The sequence below is a fragment of the Diabrotica virgifera genome, chromosome 10 (genome assembly GCF_917563875.1).
Source record: "Diabrotica virgifera virgifera chromosome 10, PGI_DIABVI_V3a".
Lineage (NCBI taxonomy): Eukaryota > Metazoa > Arthropoda > Insecta > Coleoptera > Chrysomelidae > Diabrotica > Diabrotica virgifera.
In genome coordinates, this window is record NC_065452.1 from 32,713,982 (window position 1) to 32,738,173 (window position 24,192).

The following is a 24,192-nucleotide window of genomic DNA, read 5'->3' on the forward strand; positions in this document are numbered from 1 at the left end:
TCATCTATCCATCTTGTAGCATGTTCCGAACAATCTCTCGCTCTCACTCCAACTTGTACTATTTCTACATAAGATTTTCTTTGTTACTTTAAGCTTTGTTCCTCAAATGTTATTTCTATCATAACGTTGAAGAAATAACTATCTCATAACGGTGACGCATATATCACACCGAGTTTTACCAAAATAGTTGTTATGGGATCGTTATTCCTGAGAGTTCTCTTAACTTTAACTCAAACGTTAAAGATAACTTCGGTCATCCATCACACGGCTAATTAAACCTCAAGTTATGAGATAACTTTGTAGTTATGTAAGGATGTGTAAGGTTAGGTTCATCTGTTGACTTGTTTTTAGATAGAAAGCAAATGAATATTTAACGAAGAACGCGGCTTCAGGTTGTCCTAGGATTTTGTGCTGCATTTTATTAATTTAATATCAAATATAAAGCAGCGCAAAATTAAAAATATCAAAAACATAGACCTAAAATAACAATTAAAAGCACGTAGGTAATAATAAAATTAAAACAATAATTAAAAATGAAAAATAAAGCTAATAATTTGGAAGCTAATAATTTCATAATAAAGAATAGAAGGGTAATACAATTTTAAAAATTATACAAAAATCAAATCGAAAGATATAAGTTGAAATTTATAAACATAGGGATTTTAAGTACCTACCTAATGTTCTTTCTATCCAGAGTTTCTATCCAGAGTATTCGATTTTTAAATTATGATTTTTTGACATATATATCGTACTACTGACGTCATCCATCTGGGCGTGATGACGTAATCGACTATTTGTTTAAATGAGAATAGGGGTCGTGTGCTAGCTCATTTGAAAGGTTATTCAATTCCCTATTTAGTAATATAAACACTAACATGATTACACTAACATATTACAGGGTGTCCAAAATTATTATTTTTTTAATTAAATTAATTGACACAAAAAGAGGAATGTATGTAATTTATTTAATTCAAAATACATTCTACTGCTGTCAGAAAACAGAAATAAATCTTTATTGAACAAATAAACATTACTTTTCACTTAAATTCAATGTTGCTGCCACCCATCTTCCTCTTAGCAGTTTGAACATTGAATTTAAGCAAAAAGCAATGTTTATTTTTTGTGCAATAAATTTTTATTTCTGTTTTTTAACAGCAGTAGAAGATATTTTGAGTTAAATAAATTACATACATTATTCTTTTTGTGTAAATTAATTTAATCCAAAAAAATAGTTTTGGACACCCTGTATAAATAATTATTTTAATGTTTATATTACTGAATAGAGTATTACCTTTCAAATGACCTAGCACACGACCCCTATTCTCATTTAAAAAAATAGTCAATTACGTCATCACGCCCAGATGGATAACGTCACTAGTATGATATATTTGTCAAAAAATCATAATTTAAAAATCGAATAACTTTTGTATTTTACATTTTTTTCTAATTCTGTAAATAGAGCAGTTTACAGGGGGGTCAAAATATAGTGAATAACCCTGTACATTCGCAAATTTAATTTACCATGACCCCTTAAAATCATCCATAATATCCCCCCCCCCCCCAAATCACACAACAATTTCTGCTTAGAAAAATTAACCTAGACGCTTTCAAATTACCCCAAAATTGTGGGAAAATACCCCAATTTAGCAACCCTGTTTCTATCTACTTTTTGATACACCACCGAACCAACCAGCTGTTCGGTCATCGGCAGTAGGTCTTCTCATGATTCACATTCTCGCTCCAACTTGTACTATTCCTGCAGAAGGTTCTCTTTGTTAGAGAAACCAATACGTGCCAATACTTACTTCTTTTTTTAACGTTTAAGAAGTAACTCATCTCATAACGGTAACGGATACGTCACACGGAATTTACCTAAAAAGTTATCGAGACAGTTATATGTCAAAGTTATCTTAACTTTAACGCAAACGTTAAAGATAACTTCGGTCATCCATCACAGGGCTGATTATTCGGTGGAGTATTGGTTATGGTCTGGGGAGGCTTCTTTAATGGATCGTATAGACTTGGCGGTGTCGAATAATGGTACCATCAATGCTCACCGGTATATCGTTGATGTTCTTCAAGTACATGTTGTGCCATTTGCCTTTTATATTGGCAATAACTTTGTTCTAATGCACGACCGCACGTTGTAAATATAGTGCGAAATGATGGGCACAGAGAATGATATTGTTATAGAACTCATGTTATTGATGTCAAAGAAAAGAAATGCCTTATTAAAAATACTACAGGTGGGAGAAATAGGGAAGACAAGAAGAGAGCGCACGAAAGAAACGTATAGATACAGATCGAAGATACATTATACATTGGAGAACTGAGAATACCGAAATTTAAAGAATAAGTGGAAAACAAACCCATGGATAAAAGCCATGGTTCCCGTAGCATGTAGCACTGTTTAATATGAGAGACGGAGAATAGAATGACATATTTATGTATAAAACTTAGAGCGAAATAAAGCATAAAAAAGTGTAAGAGATATTTTGCTTTTTTTTTTTGGATATATGATAATAAAATAATTTCACTCATTTTATTCAAAATTTTAAATTGTTTATTACTCTGATATCATATTCGATCGATCAACAACAAAAAAATCTACTGTTAATTCTATCAGTAAACGAGATGGGGAATCCTGCTTCTTAACTAGGTGATGAACTTCAAATGAACTTTCTCCGAAACAATACTTTTGTACTTGTACCACTTTTCTACTCAGATTCATATCACCAGATAAGACATTTCGTCTGTAACAATTAGTATACAAATGTGAAAAAATTATTTGACCATAACCGATTTATAATGGTACGTAATGAAGAAAGTCAAGATTGATTCATTCAAAAAATGTGTATTTGTAAGAAAAAATTTGGATTCAGACATTTTTAATGTATAGTGTGAATATTTCGGTAATGAAGAACTATATCTGGGCTAATTTTATGTTTACATACTTTCATTTTCAATCAAAGTTATTGTGATGATGTCAATTAATAAAAACCTAGGTGTTAGATCAAATTTTATCAGTTAGGTACATGTTGAAGGCATTAATTAGACGCTTGATTGGAAGACAAGATTGACAAGAGAAATATTATGAATGGTAGAATTTGAGATTTTGGTACATTTTAATTTGGCAGGCAATCCTTGACATTGAAAAAATTAATTTGTGCCTTGTCTGTGAAACACATTTCATAAAACAGTTTTACATTAAATTTAAAGGATACAACCCTAACAACACAAAACATTCCAGGAATGTACTATCAAAGTTCTATTAATGTTTGAATGTACTGGACATTCAAGGAACATTCGGTGAATATCTGATTAAGTTATTCGTGGAATGTTACCACAAGACATTCTATGAATATACTACCAATGTCCTATATTTTAAGAGAGGCCATTTACTATTCAATTTGCATTCATTTTCAAATTTGCTGCGCGTGTATATGTATTTAGGCAATCCAAACCACGTGACTTCTGGTTCTGGTTGGCGTTGGCATGGCATACAGGTTACAGAGGTTATGTTTGTAATATCATTTCATTTCATCATTTCACTGTTTATCGTCATATTTTGGATTCATTTGGATTTCGTTTGCTGTATTTTGTGAACTTTATAAACTTTACCACACTGCAAAGTGATAATTTAAGGAAATTATTATTGGAGACACCAGATGTTTGGAGAAAGGTAGGGCAAAAAATTTTTATCAATGTTCATTTTTCTCTGATATTTATCAATATTGATGGATTTTGCAAGCAATAACATTATTTCTTTTATTGTTTTAGATATTTTTGAAGCTGAAAATAATTGGGGATTTAGATCCATATACAATTCAGTCAGAATTGGATTTTACCATAAAGTGCATTCCACCAAATTACTATTATAGATATTATAGATGAAAGCATACAAAAGCCTTCAGGCACATAAATATTTTACAGCTGGATTTGTTTTTAAAGTTGGAGTAAAGTTGGAAGTTACAAGCAACAACTTCGTAAGTACCTACAAGAATATTGAGGAAATCCAGCTCCTAGATACTACTGGGCAAACTAGAAGATTGAAGAGGACAAAGCCTTTTGAACTAGTTTGAGTGATAGTGAAAAGCAGAGCATAATGCTTGTGTGCATGTGTATTTTAGAATAGTGCGGTTAGAAAAGCAGAGCATAGTGCTTGTGTGCCTGTTAGATTAGATAAGAGACGCTATGGGTAAGCTCTTCATTTTAAGGAACAGTAGTAATTTAGGTTAAATTAAAATTGCTCATTGGTCAGAGTTATGACTAGATTGTAATTCTAATGAACAATTCAATACAATGAATCGTCATCGTAGTGATGATTATGGAAAAAATATATGACAAGATTTTGTGCAATAAAAATGTTTATATTTATCAAGGATATATTATTTGGTATGGCTACATATACAGTCGGAAAAATGAAAGAATACCCATGAATGAACATATAAAACACGCTGTGTTTTCCTGTCACCGTGTCACAAAGAAAATTGTCCAGTGCAAGTAACAATAATACTTACATGTACTTGTGCTGACCAGTTTTTTGTGAGACACGGTGACAGGAAAATACAGCGTGTTTTATATGTTCGTTCATGGGTATTCTTTCATTTTTCCTACTGTACTTCTGGTATATCGTCGGTGATGTGACAATACCTCCTATCTGCTTTTTCATGAATTTTGTAGGAGATGAAAAACTTGTTTGGGCCACCTCGTGTTTTCATATATTTTTTGATTTGTTTTGTAGTAAATTCAACTATCTATTTACTACAAAACAAGTCAAAACTTACGTATGAAAACAGGAGGTGACCGTAAAAAATGTTTTTCGTCTCCTGCAAAACTCATGAAAAAACATATAGGAGGTATTGTCACATCACTGACGATATATTTCAGAGAATGTCTAAAAAATATACTTTGAATGTCCTAAGAACATTCATGGAATGTTTCAACAAGACATTCAGTCTAAACAATATACTGTGAATGTTCAAAGAACATTCGTAGACATTCATGGAATTCCAACATTCCAACATTCCAACAAGACATTCAAGGAATGTTTAAAATGCTGACACAGCACTTTCCTGGGACTTTCCAGGGACGTTCGTGTGCTTTTGGGGACATTCCCGGAATGTTTTCAATGTCCTGTGTGTACCTTCTAGGAACATTCCTGGAATGTTTTGTGTTATTAGGGAAAGGCAGTGCAATGATTTGCAGACAATACTTGTCTTAATTTCCTTGGTTTGGTTTACATTAATTTGATGTTATCAAAGTATTTGTAGGTATCCACACTCTTAATTACAGTATCTTCAATAATTAGTTGGATGTTTTAAAAATTCGGCTTTGTATTATTTTCAAAAATGTCTTAAGTGTGTGACGCATTAAAGCTATTGTTCTGTGCACTGAGCAGGCTGTTGTACTTGCTTTTTGGGAATTGCTACAAAGGTCGATTACAGCCATTGTATGGGGATTGTGGCAGTTTGAAATACACTCTGGACCAAAATTAACCGGCCACCTTAAAAAATGGGTTATTTTTGATGTCTTATATCTCCTAAACCTGTTGTCCGATTTAAGTGATTTTTTTAATATGTTATAGCCTTATTCCTTGACAATATCGTTATAATAATATTGTTGCTAAAGAGGTAAATTTTCATTGTATACCGGGTGTACGAATCAAACTGTGTTTTTTTCTTATAGTTTGCATCACCCTGTGGAATATTCTAGCATTTATAAAATACTGAAATTAAAACCTAACTATAGCCTCATGCTTTCTCAACATTTTGTTGTTTGACTGATTCGCTTATGTTGGATAATAAAAAAGTTAGGTGCTATAACAATTAGATATGGTGTTTATCAATACAGGGTGTTTTTAAAAAATTTTGGCAAAGTTTAAGGGGTAATTTTGCATGAAAAAATAATAACAGTTTGCTTTATAAACTTAGGTCCGCAAATGCTTAGTTTCCAAAATAGGGGGTGTTGAAATTTTTCTGATAAACTGACGATTTATTTATTGCTTTAAAACCGGTTGAGATATGCAAATGCAATTTGGTGGGTTTTATGACGTAGTTATTGCATATTTTTTGACATACAATTAAGAATTTAATATTCACCATTGGCGCGCATACGGGTAATATGAGCCATCATATTACCCGTATGCGCGCCAATGGTGAATATGAAATGCTTAATTGTATGCCAAAAAAATGTGCAATAACTACGTATTAAAACTCACTAAATTTCATGTGCATGTCTCAACCGGTTTTAAAGTAATAAATAAATCATCAGTTTGTCAGAAAACTTTCAACACATCTCGGAAACGAAGCAACTACGGACATAAGTTTATAAAGCAAACTGTCATTATTTTTTCATGCAGAATTACCCCTTAAACTTTGCCAATTTTTTTTAAATACCCTGTATTGATAAACAACATATCTAGTTGTTAAATCCCCTAACTTTTTTGTTATCCAACACAAGCGAACCAATCAAACAACAAAATGTTGAGAAAGCATGAGGCTATAGTTAGGTTTTTTATTTCAGTATTTTACAAATGCTAGAATATTCCACAGGGTGATGCAAACTTTAAGAAAAAAACAGTTTGATTCGTACACCCGGTATACAATGAAAATTTACGTGTTTAGCAACAATATTAATTAATCGATATTGCCAAGGAATAAGGTTATAACATATTAAAAAATCACTTAAATCGGACAACAGGTTTAGGAGATATAAGACATCAAAAATAACCCATTTTTAAGGTGGCCGGTTAATTTTGGTCCAGAGTGTATTACATTAAAAAGTTCAACAATTATATCAATGACATCTTCATCAATGAGTTTTCATAATTCGATGGACACATCATCTGGTCCAGTAGATTTGCAATATTTTGTGTTTTTATGGCATATATGATTTCTTCTCGTAATATTGGTGGTCCGGTAATCTCTGTGATTTCTAATGACAGTTCTTCTCTTTCATCATTAAATAGTTGTTGGATGTAATTAGTCCAGTAACACAATTTCTTTGATTAAATTGTGTAACTTAAAGCTATTATAGTTTTTATCCAGATCTTCTATTACTTTGCATTTGTCGGAGATCTATCTCTTACCTCTCGAATTCTCTTTCTGATCTTTCCCTAAATTTTTTTGTATTTATTTATGTATTTTGCTTTACTGTTTCTTCGTTCTTCGATACGTTCAAGAATTTCTACTGTCATGAAGGGTTTTCTTTTTCTCAAGTGGTTTAACGGTTTCTTTTCCAACTGACACAAGGGCATGTTGAATTTTTCCCATTTATGGTCAATAGTTAGTGATCTCCTGAGATAAAAAAATACCCCCAATATCTAAAAACGAAACTCTATGACCAATGTATTCTTCCGGTCCTCACACATGAATGTCAAACATGGACATTCACAAAAGCGAATATGGACAGAATTGCGAAAACACAATGAGCAGTGGAAACACAAATGATCAACATAAGACTATCAGATAGAAAAAGTAATTTTTGGGTAAGAAATATCACAAAAGTTAAGGATGCTACTCGTCAAACAAATAAACTTAAATGGAAATTCATACTATTAGACAAAAAGACGAAAGATGGAATAAAATTATTACAAAGTGGAGACCATGGACATATAAACGAAAGAGAGGGAGACCACTAATCGTTTGGAGGCCTTTGAAATGTGGCTGCACAGACGTACACTGAAAATACCATGGACGGCTATGCTGACAAATGTGGCAGTCCTTAAGAGAGCAAATGCTGCCCGCGAGCTGCTTAATAACATCAAATATAGAAGGATGGCCTATTTTGGACACGTAGTAAGGGGAGACCAGTATAATATTCTTAAACTTATTATGATGGGTAAAATTGAAGGACGCAGAGGAATTGGTAGAAAGCAAGCCTCTTGGTTGAAGAATATCCGGGAGTGGACAGAAATAAAGAAAGCAGAACAACTATTTAGAATTTAGAGACAGAGACAGTTTCGCCATGTTAATCGCCAACGTCAAGGGGACTTGATAGGGCACGTTAAGAAGAAGAAGGGAGACCACAGATGAGATAGATATTTGACCTAAAACACCAAGCCGGCCCAAAATGGATGCACATGGCTTAGGATAGGGAAACATGGAAGAGAGAAGGAGAGGCCTATGTCCAATATTGGATATTGCAAGACTGATAGATAGTTAGTTAGTGATTTCGTTTATCTTCTTTGAATTTTTGCCATTCGTTTCTACTATGCGCTATGCAATGTGACTAGGAACCTTAAAAGATCTATCAAGCACAACACTCCAATAAAAAAGTAAATGGTAGCTGGCCCAGAACTAAAGAAAAATAAAAGCTAAATATTTTGAATACACTCATTCCTGATAGTACATGGCTACAGTACATAGCAAAAGCTAAATTATAGAATTAAAACTTTATTAAAAAACATATCATGCACAATACTCCAATAAATAAAATAGATGGTAGCTGGGCCAGAACTAATGAACAAAAAGCTGAATGTTTGGAATACACTCATCTCTGGTGCTACATGCATAGCAATTTTAACGCATAGTCTACCCTAAATACAGTTTAGGTATAACTCTCTTTGTCTGTCACTAAATAGTAAATAAAGTATAATTAGACCAGGGCATTTAGCACTAAAACCACCAGAATAAATCGATTTTTGAATACAGCATCTAGAGATTCGCAACTTTTTGAATTGTGTTCAGGATGATGTCAGGAAAAGAATATATTATAGAAAAATGGGTGGAAATGCATATTTGCATTTTAAAGTGCATAAAATGCTTCCAAAAGTGCATAAAGATGTCAAAATAAGCATATTAAGGGTCAAATTTTGTTATTTGGGGGTTTTGGGGAACACGACTACGCCATCAGAACCAATCTCCGGAGCACCTGCTCAAGTTTACTACTAAGGCACGTCATCTGGAGGTTCAAGGGTTTTCAGCACTACATTGAGTACTTGGAGATTTTTGGAGTCGCTGAACACGAATACGTCATCAGAACCGACCCACGGAACACCTGGTGCCCAGTATTACTGCTAAGGCACGCCATCTTCTAAAGTTTCGAGGGTTTTCGGAATTAAATTGATGCAAATTCAGGCCGTTTTTGGGATTTCTGAAAACGAATACACCATCAGAACCGACACTCGCAGCACCTGGTGTCTAGGGTAACGTCATCTTCTGGAGTTCTGAGTGCTTTCGGCACTAAATTGATGCAAAAAAGTACACTAGAGGTTTTTGGGGTTCCGAAATACGAATACGCCATCAGAACTGACCCCCGGAGCCATGACCCGGAGCTGCCGGAGAAAGTAGGGGTTTGCAATTTAAACTTTTTTGGTTGTGATGGGTGGGGCCTAAGGGGTTGATGGGGGTGAGTTCTCTTTCATGTCATTTTAGTTCCCCCTTACTATCCTAGAAACGGTTTCAAGCATTTTTCGATATCAGCTTTTGTTCGTGAGATATAGCCATTGTAAGGTTTAAAATTGACAAACTGTTGTATAATATGTAGGTACCTACATACTTATGTGTATAGGTACAGGGTGTTTGGTGAAGAATGGTCCATAGCTTAAACTTACATTCCTGAGCTTAAAATTGGTCGATTTAAGCTAACTTACCTTAGTACCAAAGTTGATAATAACCGAAATACAGGGTGTCAAACTTAAACTTTTATTTTATTTATTCTTGAATATTTGCTGACAGACACGGGATAACAACACGAAATTTGGTAAGCGGGGTTTTTTGGGATAAGAAATCTAAATTTGTCACCAAAAATGGTGTATTACCCAGAGGGCGCCACATACGTCTTTCAGTGCTCATTTAATACGTTCAATTTTTTTATCTCTCACTCCACGTACTTTTCGAATCAACATTTTTATTCTCTTAATATTTTTACTTAAAAAAGGTGTACTACATTCATCTCGCTAGCTCAACTGTTTTCGAGATAAACGCATTTTAAGTCTGCGATACAACATAAGTTTTGCATATCATTGTAGTTAGACCCGAAAAATAATCTTGAAACCATAATAATTGTGCCAGTTCTCATATTTATGTCATTGCATCGCAAATTCCATTTGAAGAAATTTGAGATACATTTTTGTAATTTTTTATGATTTTACGTTATTTTTCGGGTGTAACTACAATGATATTATTCAAAAAATTATGTTGCCTCGCAGATTTAAAATGCGTTTATCTCGAAAACGGTTGAGTTTAGCGAGATGAATGTAGTATAACTTTTTTAAGTAAAAATATTAACAAAATAAAATTTTTGATTTAAAAAGTATGTAGAGTGCGTAATAAAAAATTGAACCTATTAAATGAGCGCTGAAAGGCGTATGTGGCGCCCTCTGGACAATACACCATTTTTGGTGGCGAATTTAGATTTCTCGTCCCAAAAAATCACCGCTTACCAAATTTTTTTGTTATTATCCCATGTCTGTTAGGAACTATTCAAGAATTAATAAAATAAAAGTTTAACTTTGACACCCTGTATTTCGGTTATTATCAACTTTCGTACTAAGATAAGTTAGCTTAAAATGACATATTTTAACCTCAGGAATCTAGGGTTAAGCTATGACCCATTCTTTATCAAACACCCTGTATACAGTGTGTCGCATTTAAGATGAAGACGCCCTTATATTTCGGCTATCAAAATAAATACAGATTTGAAATTTTACAGTCATTCATTTTGATGGTATACATTTTTTAAGATAGTCAACTGAAATTTAAATTTTAAACGCGGCCTACTGCGAATTCACAAACAGGACGAATTTTCAATATTTTGTTTCGCGTTAGAGATTCGCATTTTGTCTCACTCTTTACGCTAAGCACAGCGCTGTAATATTGTCGCTTGCCTGGCCGTATTTCCAATATTTTCGGGCTATAGGTAGGCTAGATTTGTTTGCGCCTTTGACATTGGTTGTGCCGAGCTGCATCTCGGGACTGCCAATTGCATGTTTTAGGATCCTGACTACCAATTCTGAAAAAAACGAAAAGTTCGAATTTTGTCATGAAATTTGGTATGTGGGGTTAGAATAATATTTCTAACAATTTTCCGAATAACTTTTTGCGATATCTCTAACGCGAAACAAAATATAAAGAGAGACAAAAATGCGAATTCTGTTCGGCTACTTTTAAAAACGCCTGCCCTATACTGCCTTGCTAAGCCCAAAGGCGGTAACTGATTTTTTATCGAAAATGAGATTGTTGTATTTCTAGGGTAGAACAGGGTATCTAGAATATATTTACAAAGTTCTTGGAGTTGCAGAAGTATTATAATGGGTATCTAGAATATATTTACAAAGTCTTTGGAGTTGTAGAAGCATTATAATATAATGAAACCTACCTAGAAATACCAAAATCTTTAGGGTAGAGCCGTCGTCGCGTCGTAGTAGCGCTACGCTACGGGGAGCGTACAATAATTATTACAACTTCGGAGATGAATTAAAAAGTAGCTTTGTTTATTTTAGATTTTTAGATACTTAGGTATTGTATCACATTTTTCTATACTAGACTTTTTTCCTGACAACATCCTGAACACAAAAAATTGCTAGTCTCTAGGTGCTGTATTTAAAAATCGATTTAGTTTGTACTAAATGCCCTGGATTAAATTGTCAAGAACTCTGAAATGGACTAAACAAACTATAATTACCTAATGTCAGTAAAGAGGTGACACCAAGAGTGACTCGCGCTGGTATTGCTTCGGGCTTGATCCAAAACGATATCCATGACATCACGACGATCAAAGCGGACGGTATATAGGTGTGAAACAAATGATAGCCAAGTCTTCTTCTCAAATTAAAGACTACTGCCAGGCAAGTGAAGTTTCCTGTAATCAATAAAAATTGCCATTGGTAACGCTGGTGTATTATTTCGCTATTGCGTAAGCTAAAGACAGTTTAATTGCAGCGTGTCGATGCGAAAATTATCGTGGATTTATTGTAATGAAATAAGGAAAATGATACAGGTTTGTATGATAAATTAAGAGAATTAACTTATAATGCCATATCATTCTCAGCGAAGAAACAAAATGTCTCGCAAAATTCAATAAATTAAGTAATGTATTATATAAACTTAGTTTTTACAGTATTTATAGTTGATGAATCTGTAATAATTATTTTTTATTTATAATAATTCATTAATAATTTATTATTTATTAAGGATTTTATCAGAAAATGGTTCCACGAAAATATTCAGATTTATTGTTTAGATCTGGGACTTCTCCTTTCTCTTTAATAGATGTCACTACCGCTACAGCGTCCGATACGCAGAACTATTTTTATCTTCTTCTTCATGTGCCTTGTCCGTTGCGGACGTTGGCTATCATCATAGCAATTTTAATTTTGTTTGCGGCGTTTCTGAATAACTCGATCGATGTTACTCCAAACCATTGGCGTAAGTTTTGAAGCCATGAGTGTCTTCTTCTTCCGGGTCCCCGTTTGCTTTCTATCTTACCATGTCTCATAATATGACCGAGGTCTTCAAGTTTCCGTTTGTTAATTGTGAAAGAGATTTCTTTTTGTTTTTCCATTCGGTGCAGTACCTCTACGTTGGTGGTGTGAGTCGTCCAAGATATTTTGAGGATACGTCGATATACCCACATTTCGAATGCCTCCAGCTTTCTCATTAATGTTTTCGTCAGTGTTCGTTCATGCCTCTGCGCCATATAGCAAGACTGCAAGACACTTTAGCAGCCGTATTTTTAGTGGGAGAGATATGTCGGAATAGGGGAATATATTTTTCATGTTGTTAAATGTTGCTCTGGCCTTTTTAATTCTAGATCGTATTTCGGTTGTTTGATCCCATTTCGAGTTGACGACTTCTCCAAGGTATATATACGAGTCAACGTGTTCAATTAGTTGGTTTTTTATTTTCAATTGTCTGGCAGGTTTTTGAGTTTGGCTGACCAGCATCCATTTTTTTTAATTATGTTGAGGTTAAGTCCTCTTTCTTCACTCGCTCTTTGTACCCTGTCTATAAGATACTGAAGTTCATCGACACTACTGGCAAGTACGACTGTATCGTCCGCATATCGGATGTTATTTGTCAATTCTCCATTGATTTTTATGCATTCGTTTGTTTCATCCAGTGCTTTTTAAAAATTTGTTCGGAGTAAATATTGAAAAGGAGAGGGGAGAGAACACATCCCTGTCTCACACCTTTTCTGAATTAATGCTCTCTGTGGATGCATTGCTGACTTTTACCCTGGCTGTCTGATTCCAGGAGAGACTTGTCACAATTCTGATGTCCTTAATTCCTATGCTTTGTAGAATTTCAATTAGTTGGTCATGTCTCACATTGTCAAAGGCTTTCGAGTAATCTACAAAGCACATGTAGACATCCTTGTTCATATCTCTACACCTCTGTACTAATAGTTGCAGGCAAAACACTGCCTCCCTTGTGCCCAAAGCGTTCCTAAAACCAAATTGCGCCTCGTTGCTTTCCGCTTCACACTTGTAGATTCTGTTATATATGATTTTGGTGAAGACTTTGGTGATATGATTGGTTAGGCTTATCAGTCTATGTTGGTCACACAATTTAGTGTTTGGTTTTTTAGGAATGGCCACGAAAGTTGATTGTAACCAATTTTCCGGAATTCTGCCGCTGTTTTTATACTGCTCACTATTTTTATACTTCTGCTTAAATAGGCAGTTTGGTTTCGTTTCGATTCAGAGGTGATTATGTAGCCCCACTGAAGAGATCTGGAGAGAAGGAAACGGACGTATGGGGATGGTGGATCACCTCTGAACCAAATTGAAACATAAGCTATTTTTAATCTTTCATTTTACTCATATTTTGAGTACACGGAATCAACTTTCGTTGGAATTTTTCCTAGACGTATAGACGGAATGTGACTGCATATTGTAGAGTCCGTCTCGTCTTCTTTATTCGTCGTCTCCTTGTCTTATAAATTGTAAAAGGCAGATAGTAAGGATGTTACCAGAATATGGTTCCACGAAAATTTTCAGATTTATTGTTTAGATCTGGGATTTCTTCTTTCTCTTTAATAGCTGTCGCTACCACTACAGCGTCCGATACGTCGAATTAATTTTATAATTCTGCTTAAATTTTCTATTTCGTTTCTATTCATAGGTGTTTATGTAGCCCCACTGAAGGTCCCCCGGTTATGACTTTTCAAGTTGGGTTGTTATTTAGTAGTATTGAATTCTGCAGTTTGCGGCAGGTTGTTATTCGAAAGATATTTAGACTCAAAATGTGATTTCCGTCTAATAGACGGGGTGTTAGTGTTTATGCCCAGTTCGTCATTAAACATAATGTGCCCATTTCGTCAAAAAAGATCAAATAAGGGGATAAAGACTATGAGGAAACTCTTTTGAAATGCCTTGATGAAGTAGAAGACGACATAAGCGAAGTGGAATCAATTTGTGATGAAAATGTTACCATTGATTACCATTGCTACACTGTACCAACTTTACTTCCTGTCAGTTTTTTTTTGTTTTACCATTTGTTTAAAATCTTTTTATGTTCATGTTTCCTACTCTTTGTTTAACTCGATTATAAATTTTTATCAAGATTCTTTAATTTGTTTAATTTTTATCACACTTTTTTTCAGGAGTAAAAAGGCACACAAGCAATCCTTCCATTATTGTTATAATGTTTTTTATTTTAATAAATACAGATAAACTAGATTAATTACTGTGTTTTTTAGATAATTAATACTTTCAGTAAGTCATCAAAATATTTTTTTGCGTCAAAATATTTAACAAAAAAAAATTACCGCTAAAATGTTAAACCCGTCAGGGGTTAGTTAGTGTTTACGTCATTGATTTAAGATGTTAGTACTTAAGGGTTAAATTCCAACGTCTAAGATGGGCTGGCCATATCCATAGGCTCCCTAATGATCGCCTTATAAAGTTAATCTGGGAGAACGTCCCGATATGGAGAGGGTCCTAAGAACGTCGATAAGTGCGATAGAGAGATACCATATGGTCAGATTTAAGAACAATCGGGCTACCCAATGACTCAACTATCATGGACGACCCCGAACGTTCGAGATGGAACCATGCAGATGATTACCTGCATCACTTAGAAAAGAAGAACTACTTGGAGTGTGTTATCTAAAAGAATATAGTGTAAATATCAAAGACCTTTAAATATTTTTCAAAGACCTTTAAATCAATAATATTTAGAACAATAATATACGGGAACATATACAAATTATTAATGAAATGAATGGAATAATATGCAAACATAAGTAGATCGTTTACTACCTGTAGAATACTCTATGGTGCAATCAGTTGTATAGTTGTTGGAGATGTCCAGCTGAGGCAGTTCAATCTCTGGATTAACAACCAAAGGATCCGTCATATTCCATATGAACACCAAGTCGTGATCTGTATGAGATACTGTGAAATGAAGAAATTATATACAATGTTTAAATAATAGGGCTTTTCATCGATTGTCATTTATTTCGAGCTTCTGTCAAATGTCGTATTATCCTTGTATAATGGTAATATACACGGATTATACATAGAAGATCCACAAGGAAAAGAAAAATTTTTCCTGTAGTTGGTTGTATAATATTAATCACAAAAATTGGAAAAAATCCTTTGTAAAAGTATAAAATTTTTATTAAAAATCCCTTTAAGGGCTGCATCATAACAAAACGTTTTCTATTTTATAAAAAATCATCACGGGTGTTAGACAGATTGGATGGCAGCTGAGCCACCAAAGAAATATTAGGGTAAAAACCCTTTAAATATTATATAGATGCATTAAAGGTGCATACTTAAATAAAGTGCCTTAGGATGGATACATAGCAACAAGAATAATGCCCTTAGGTAAGGTATTAAACTTCCCAACACGTGAGATACAAATTGAGTTGCCATGAAGTCATTGTAATGTAAACAACTCAATTTGCATCCCACGTGTTGGGAAGTTCAATATCTTACCTAAGGGCATTATCCTTGTTGCTATGTATCCATCCTAAGGCATTTTATTTAAGTATTCACCTTTAATGCATCTATATAATATTTAAAGGGTTTTTACCCTAATATTTCTTTGGTGGCACAGCTGGCATCCAATCTGTCTAACACTGATGATGATTGTTTATAAAATCGAAAACTTTTTGTTGTGATGTAACCGTTAAAGGGATTTTTAACAAAAATTTTATACTTTTTACAAAGGATTTTTCAAATTCTATATGATAGAAGCTCGAAACAAATGACTGTTGTTGAAAAGCTCCATGTTCTAAGGCACATGATTGGTACTTACAACTTTCTATCATCATTGAACATATTTGGGTGTCGTGTGGGTATGTTTCGAATTTCATCGCACAAGACAACACAAGTGTTAACCTGTAAAGATTGAGTTGAATAAATAAACGACATTTTATTTTCTTTTCTTTTCAAGAAAAGAAGAATTGTAGTCTAAGCTTAAAGTTGCTTATTAGTAAATAAGGAGGTTTAAAGCAAACCGAATAAATCCACTAAAAACGATTTTTGCAAAAATAGGATTTTCCTGGGACGCAAATGTAATTATGTTTTTGTTTACCTTGTTCGTAAATACTATTAGAGAAGTCATAATAAAACTTTTCCTACAATATAAATTAAAAAAAAATATTTAGTACAAAAGAAAATTTAAACAAAAGTGAATTTATTTGGTTTTGCTTGAAATTACTGGATTTATTTCATTTTGCTCACAAGTTTATTAGCAAGAATTAACAAAAGTACTATTTTTATTACTAATACATAAATCAAAAGCATTATGGCGTTTAGTAGACTCACAGCACATCGAATAGTGCATTTAAAAATAAAGTGCAAACTCTTCTTCTAGACAGTCACACTCATTTCTTAGCCCTTCTTCTTCCTGAGGTACTTCCTTAGTATGTTCATCTTTATTATTTTCACATGAAAGATTCGTGTACCACAAAAAAATTTAGTCACTTTTCCACTCCTTTCCAAATTGTTTTTCCATAAGTTTTGAACACTTTTTGGTAGAATGGCAATTCACAGGTTGACTTCTGATAGCAAACATTTTTTAAACACTTTCCCTTTTTGTAAATTGCGCGCCTAAGTTCAGATTGGCCTTCAAATCGATAATGCTGAAAGCATGAAATTAAAATTTTAATTTCTTTAGTTTTTTAAATCTGTGTCTTTTCCAAACAGATTATTTTTAAGTCTGATATTCCAACAATCTTGTTAAGGTAATTTTGCAGAGGCTAATCAATCAACGACAAAATATCTGACCACCCATATTACATCGTCTCATCGCTAATAACTCCCTAGTACCATCTATTGGTCGAATGAAATATTTGCATAAGAAGATAAAGTAAAAAATGCGTATTTTTGGATGTATTTGGTTTTGAACAAAAAAGTGGATTTATTCGTTTTTGCACATATATATTTTTATATATAGGCCCTGATTCTAATTCATTTCGACAGTCGCAATTTCATTTCGACACCGCCATGACAGCCGCAGAGTATAGCGATTCTTATTCATTTCGATATTAGTTACAACTGGGGATATTAACCTTATCATGTTGACACTACTCAGAATTTGGGTTGGCGCTCCGGTTTATTGGAATTTGTTGATAGTCTGGGAAAATTATCGAAAAAATGCCATTTTTGGGAAAAATTATTTACCAGCTATTTTATTGCTAAAATCGAATCTTAAGATTGCATATATTAGTAATATGGGGTATGACAGGTCCGCAGAAAGTGTGTTATTTTATTTATAAACAAATTAGCACTCCTAAATCTTCTTTTTTTTTTCAATTAGTGCATGCTCTGTAACTCCTAAGATTTTTCCTTTGAGCCAAAAACACTCAAATAAAAATTCACCGTAATTTAGTTCTGCACAAAGTTATTTTTTTTCCGATTTCCTTCAACAAATTTTTACTCAGAAAATCCGAGGTTTCCCAAAAATCTGCAATTTTCAATTAAAATTTTAGGGAAGTACCTAATTATTTATCAATAATTAAATAATTGATGACATGAAAGATTTATTATAGTAGATTATACAGATGGGCTAAATTATGGAATAAATTCATTTCTTTAAAACGGACGATTTTGGAGCAAAATCCCCCGATAGAGGTCGATTTTTATTTTTAAATTACAATTTTTTGGCATATATTTCATACTAGTGACGTCATCCATCTGAGCGTGATGACGTAATCGATAATTTTGTTAATGGGAATAGGGGTCGTGTGGTAGGTCATTTGAAAGGGCGTTCAATTCTCTATTCAGTAATATAAACATTAATATCATTAGGTATTTATACAGGGTTGCCAAAAAATAATTTTTGAATTAAATTAATTGGCGCAAAAAGAAGAATATATGTAATTTATTTAACTCAAAATACATTGTACTGCTGTCAGAAAATAGAAAAAAAGGTTTATTTCACAAATAAACATTTCTTTTCGCTTAAATTAAATCACAAACAGCCTCCCTCCTACCTATTGGCAGTTTGAACATTTAATTTAAGCTAAAAGCAATGTTTATTTGCAAAATAAACATTTTTTTCTATTTTCTGACAGCAATAGAATGTATTTTGAGTTAAATAAATTACATGCATTGTTCTTCTTGCGTCAATTAATTTAACTCAAAAATTTTTTTGGCCTCCCTATATAAATAATGATATTAATGTTTATAATATAGCTTTTCATCGATTGTCATTTGTTTCGAGCTCCTGTCATATGTTGAATAATCTGTGTATAATATTAATATTTACGGATTATACGAAATATGACAGAAACTCGAAATAAATGACTGTGAATGAAAAGCCCTATACTGAATAGAGGATTGAACGCCTTTGTAAATGAGCTACGACACAAATCCCTATTCCTATTCCTATTTAAAAAATAATCGATTACGTCATCACGCTCGGATGGATGACGTCACTAGCTTGAAATATATGCCAAAAAAATTTTAATCTAAAAATAAAAATCGGCCTGTTTCGGGATTTTTCTCTAAAATCGTCCATTTTAGAGAAAATGAATTTATTCCATAATTTAGCCCCTTTCTGTATATCAGTAGAAGACCGGCGACAATCTAACCAATAGTTTAGCAATAATTAAAATGTTAATTAAAAAATTTCGGTCGAAATAATAACCAGAAAGATTATGATACACCAGAATAACTATGATTTTCGTATAAAAAAGCACTATACCTATTCAACGTACCTTACAGGATTGAAATTGGACCATTTGAGCGGTCTCAGGAATGTTATAAAGAAACATTTTTTTGGCTTATAAACAAATAGAACCCCTCAGAAAATATTAGATTAAATTAAATTAAGTTAACGCTGTTGAAAGGGCACGGCTTCTGTGCCCTTTTCGAAGAAAAAAAATTGAATTGCGAGGAGTGATTCCAGGTATAACCGGTCAAATTTGACCGGCATTTGCGACAGAGTTATAAACAACAGGATTTTAATCTTTGAACCATTAGATACCTTTTAATTCCGGTCCTCTTTGTACATACAAATTTTCATATCTTCAAGACACTCATAACAAAAAAGATTTATGTCACTGTCACCAAATTTTTTAATTATTGATAAATAATTACTTCTCTCAAATTTTAGTTGAAAATTAAAGATTTTGTTTGGAAAACCCGAACTTTCCGAGGAAAATTTCCGTCGAAGGAAATTGGAATAAATTATCAATGTGCAGAATTAAATTACTGTCAATTTTTATGCGAGTGTTTTGGTTTAAAGTTAAAATTTTCGGAGTTATAGAGCAATAATTAAAAAAAAAAGATCTGGGAGCGCTAATTTGTTTATAAACAAAATAGCACACTTTCTGTGGACTTTGCACAGCTATATTACTAATATAGGAAATCTTAAGATTTGATTTCAGCATGTCTAGAAATAAAATAGCTGGTAATTAATTTTCCTTGTTTTTTACTAATTTTCCCAGAATATTACCTTACATCTTTCATTGAGTTGATGATCTATGTTGTGGACATTCTCAGTTATTATATTTCTAATTTAATACTGTTCTATCTAATTCCTCAAAACAAGCAAATTTCAATTAAACCCAGCCATATTAATACCTTTTGCTTTAGTTTTCCTTGCAAGAAATAAACAAAACACATCTAAACTAAACCTAACCTCGCTTTTGGCCATTCATTCATCTCCGTGTCAAATAATTTCGACATCGAAATTATAATTTCAACCACTTTTTTGGAGTCGCTATTAATTTCGATAGTCGCTATTTCGTGACGTCATTTCGTTAGTTCAACTAAAATCCAGAAGGCTCGCACAGTCGCATTTCGACGTCGCCATATTGAAAGCGACTTCTTTAGTGTCGAAATTTGATTTAGAATCAGGGCCATGGTGTAATTTAACAAAACGAACCGATATTGGCCACTAACGGAATTTTCGTAAAAAGTGGATTTATTCGATTTTGCTTGAAACCTCCTCAAATTATGATGAGAATTTTATAAGCTTATTCGTTTTATAATATTATTTTAAAATATTTAGCCGAGTATATTTAAATTACCCAACATTTCATTACTACAATGTTATCGAAAACCTTTGGCTAGTCTCATACCCCACGTTTTTTACATCAAAGAAAAAGTGTTATTATCCATTTGATCTCTATACGTTTTATGACCGTGAGACATGTCACAATCAAGATTGCTCCACTAGATATTATAAATATTATATAAACGGTACTTTATTTGGTACATTATTTCAAATTATGTAAGACATTAAAATAGTAGACATATTTCGGTATTGAATTTTTCTCTCCCACAGTCACAACCTTCATCGCTGTAAGTCGGGTATAAAAACTGTTTTTTTTTTAATATATTTATTTACTAAACAGACTAAATATCAAACAAACACACATATTTTTTGTAATAGCAAGAATATCTCAGTACAAATACGGTTGCAACAATCTCCAACTGTCTATTTTTCTTTGCGGACTCACTTATCTCTGTTTCCTCTTCTTGATCATCTCTTTTTGCTGATTTAGCATGATACTCCAGGGTAATAAGCTAGAACTAGACCATGTTCGGGACACTCAAAGATCCAGGTAGCTGACTACTTTTTTAGTTATTGTAGACCTATAGGAATAAAACTTACCTGTTTTATGCCTAGAGTTCGCGTCCGTTTTTTAATTATTAACAATTTCGTGCAAAAACCGCGCAAAATTTTTTTAGATTTTTTGCACCCCATTCAATAGCTAAATAGTTGACATAAAATTACAAAATTTAATTTTTTATAACTTTAAAAAATCTTCAAAATGAAAGTTAAAAAGTTAATTTGTTGCTACGCCAACTGCAAAATAAGTGAAAATCGTTATTTGTTAATAACTTTTACTAAAACTACCGTAGAACTTTAGTATTTCACCCAAAGTTGGGTATTGGGGTACTTAACAAACCCTCAAAATTTGAGACCGATCCATTAATTAATTTAAGAGTTATTCAATTGTTTATCCCAGAGACCTTTACTTTGCCATAACAAAAGACAGAAAATAATGAAGATAGGCAATTCTGCGTATGCCAAATGAAAGTAGAAAAAAAATTATCTAATATAGTCAAAAATTCTAATGCCAAATTTGTGAAATTTTGTAGTGTATATATAAACATTTAGAATAACTTTAAAATTATTGTCCGTAGAAAAAATCATTTTACATATTAGAAAATCTGGTATTTTACACGAATTTTTAAAAATGTAGTTCAATTAGTGACTAGTCGTGGTAAGTGAAGGGGGAGCTGGAAGCAGACAAATGCACGAGTTCAAAAACTAAAAAAGGCAACTTAAAACTACTATCATTTTCTATATCTCGGGATCTACTGATTGATCGTTATTTTTTTAATTAGTATGTAATTTTTTTGTACATTACAAATATGCAATTTGTCTAGACATTTATTGATTAATAAACAGTCTAATTTGTTTAAGTAATTTTTGAAAAAAATAATTTTTTCCCAAAAATCCATGATTTTAATCATACTATCGTTATTAATCATAGAAAAAGTTAAGGTATACTTTAATAAATAAATTATCTTCAATAAATAATTATCTAATAAAAATCATTTATTTATTAAAGTGTACTTTAACTTTTTCTATGATCATTAATGATACTATGATTAAAAAAATAGATTTTTGTAAAAAAATATTCTTTCAAGAATTATTTAAACAAATTAAACTGTTTATTAATTAATAAATTTATAAAAAAATTGCACATTTGTAATGTACGTAGAAATTACATAAAAATTAAAGAAAGAAAGATCAAAATCCATCGAGTTGATCCGGAGATACAGAAAATTCTATTTGTTTGAAATTGCTTTTTCGGTATTTTAACTCGGTGGATTTGTAGGTTCCCCCTAGTAATCGTTTGAACTACATTTTTGATAAAAATCGTAGAGGGTGCTGTGAAGGTACAATCTTTGTGCAAATTTTTTAAGAAAAAATAAAAATCTCATTCTTTAAAATGACATTAATGAGATTCCTTAATAATTATAATCAAATTAGCTGTGAATAAAAAAACATATGGCTAACTTTGTCCCAAATGAACCCAGGCTAAATTTTTTTATTTGAAAATTCGTGTTAAGATACTATCTTTTCAAATATATAAAAATATTGTTTCTACGGACAACATTTTTAAAAGTCTAAGTTTTCAGTCTAATGGCATATAAAGCAACATAATGCTACTCTACAACCCACCAGAATGAAAACAATGGGAACCTTCTCTGGTTACACCTCCGAGGCTTCTACAATTTGCAAGCCATACGGATGCCGAGACTAAGGAAGATGAGGGAATTTTACAATATATAATTCACGTCCCATCTGCTCAGCGCGGTAAAGTTCCAACGAGAATAGTTCCCTTTGTACTCCAAACAGAGTAAAGTAAATCAAAAATGAATAACCATTTTCAATGTCGTTGCAACACGAAACGACAGCCGCGCGATATTCTAGTCCAATCAGAGAGTGCCGCAAGCACCTCTACCGGTTTCGAAACTTATTAGTCTCTCATCAGGAGGCACATATGCTGCTCTCCCCGATCCAACCAAAACAAACCCCGGCGTGCAGTCACGGATAGCAACGAACGAAATGGCATAGATGCCCTAGCGGCAACTGCTATCAAAAGTCTAAGTTTTCAGTCTAATGGCATATAAAGCAACATAATGCTACTCTACATCCCACCAGAATGAAAACAATGGGAACCTTCTCTGGTTACACCTCCGAGGCTTCTACAATTTGCAAGCCATACGGATGCCGAGACTAAGTAAGATGAGGGAATTTTACAATATATAATTCACGTCCCATCTGCTCAGCGCGGTAAAGTTCCAACGAGAATAGTTCCCTTTGTACTCCAAACAGAGTAAAGTAAATCAAAAATGATTTGTTTTGGTTGGATCAGGGAGAGCAGCATATGTGCCTCCTGATGAGAGACTAATAAGTTTCGAAACCGGTAGAGGTGCTTGCGGCACTCTCTGATTGGACTAGAATATCGCGCGGCTGTAGTTTCGTGTTGCAACGACATTGAAAATGGTTATTCATTTTTAACATTTTTAAAGTTATTCTAAATGTTTATAAACTACAAAATTTTAAAAATTTGACATTAGGATGTTTGACTATATTAATTATTTTTTTATCTTTTTTTAATACATTTTGATACTATCACTCTACTACTTTCATGTGGTATACTCAGAATTGCCCTATCTTCATTATTTTCTGTCTTATCTTATTGCAAAATAAAGGTCTCTTGGATAATAAATAAAATAACTCTTAAACTAATTAATGGATCGGTCTCAAATTTTTAAGGTTTGTTAAGTACGCCAATACCCAAGTTTAGGTGAAACACTAAAGTTCTAAGGTAGTTTTAGTAAAAGTTATTAACAAATAACGATTTTCACTTATTTTGCAGTTTGCGTAGCAACAAATTAACTTTTTAACTTTCAAAAATCGGCATTTTGAAGGATTTTCAATGTTCTAAAAAACTGAATTTTGTAATTTTATGTCAACTATTTAGCTTTTGAATGGAGTGCAAAAAATCGAAAAAATCGCGATTTTTGCACTAAATTGTTAATAATTAAAAAACGGACTCGAACCATAGGCAGGAAACAGGTAGGTTTTCTTCCTATAGGTTTACAATAACTAAAAAAGTAGTCACCTACCTGGATCTTTGAGTGTCCCGAGAAAATCCTTATTACTCTGGCCTACTTCTTGATCATCTCTTTTTGCTGATTTAGCATGAGTATTTGGTATTTGGGACAGGGAATTTGTTTGCTTTGTCTCAAATTATATT

The 24,192-nt window shown here is 32.9% G+C and overlaps 1 protein-coding gene across 1 annotated transcript in view; it reads right to left on the minus strand.

Annotated features, from left to right (window-relative positions):
* The window catches only part of LOC126893201 (glycine receptor subunit alpha-2), a 191,542-nt gene that overhangs the window by 86,598 nt on the left and 80,752 nt on the right, over positions 1–24,192 (minus strand). Inside the window, exons 4-6 of the mRNA XM_050663167.1 lie at positions 16,212–16,294; positions 15,209–15,343; positions 11,629–11,805 (exon numbers count right to left, since the gene is read on the minus strand). Of these exons, the coding sequence (XP_050519124.1) occupies positions 11,629–11,805; positions 15,209–15,343; positions 16,212–16,294 (395 nt within the window). The remainder of the gene's footprint in view (positions 1–11,628; positions 11,806–15,208; positions 15,344–16,211; positions 16,295–24,192) is intronic.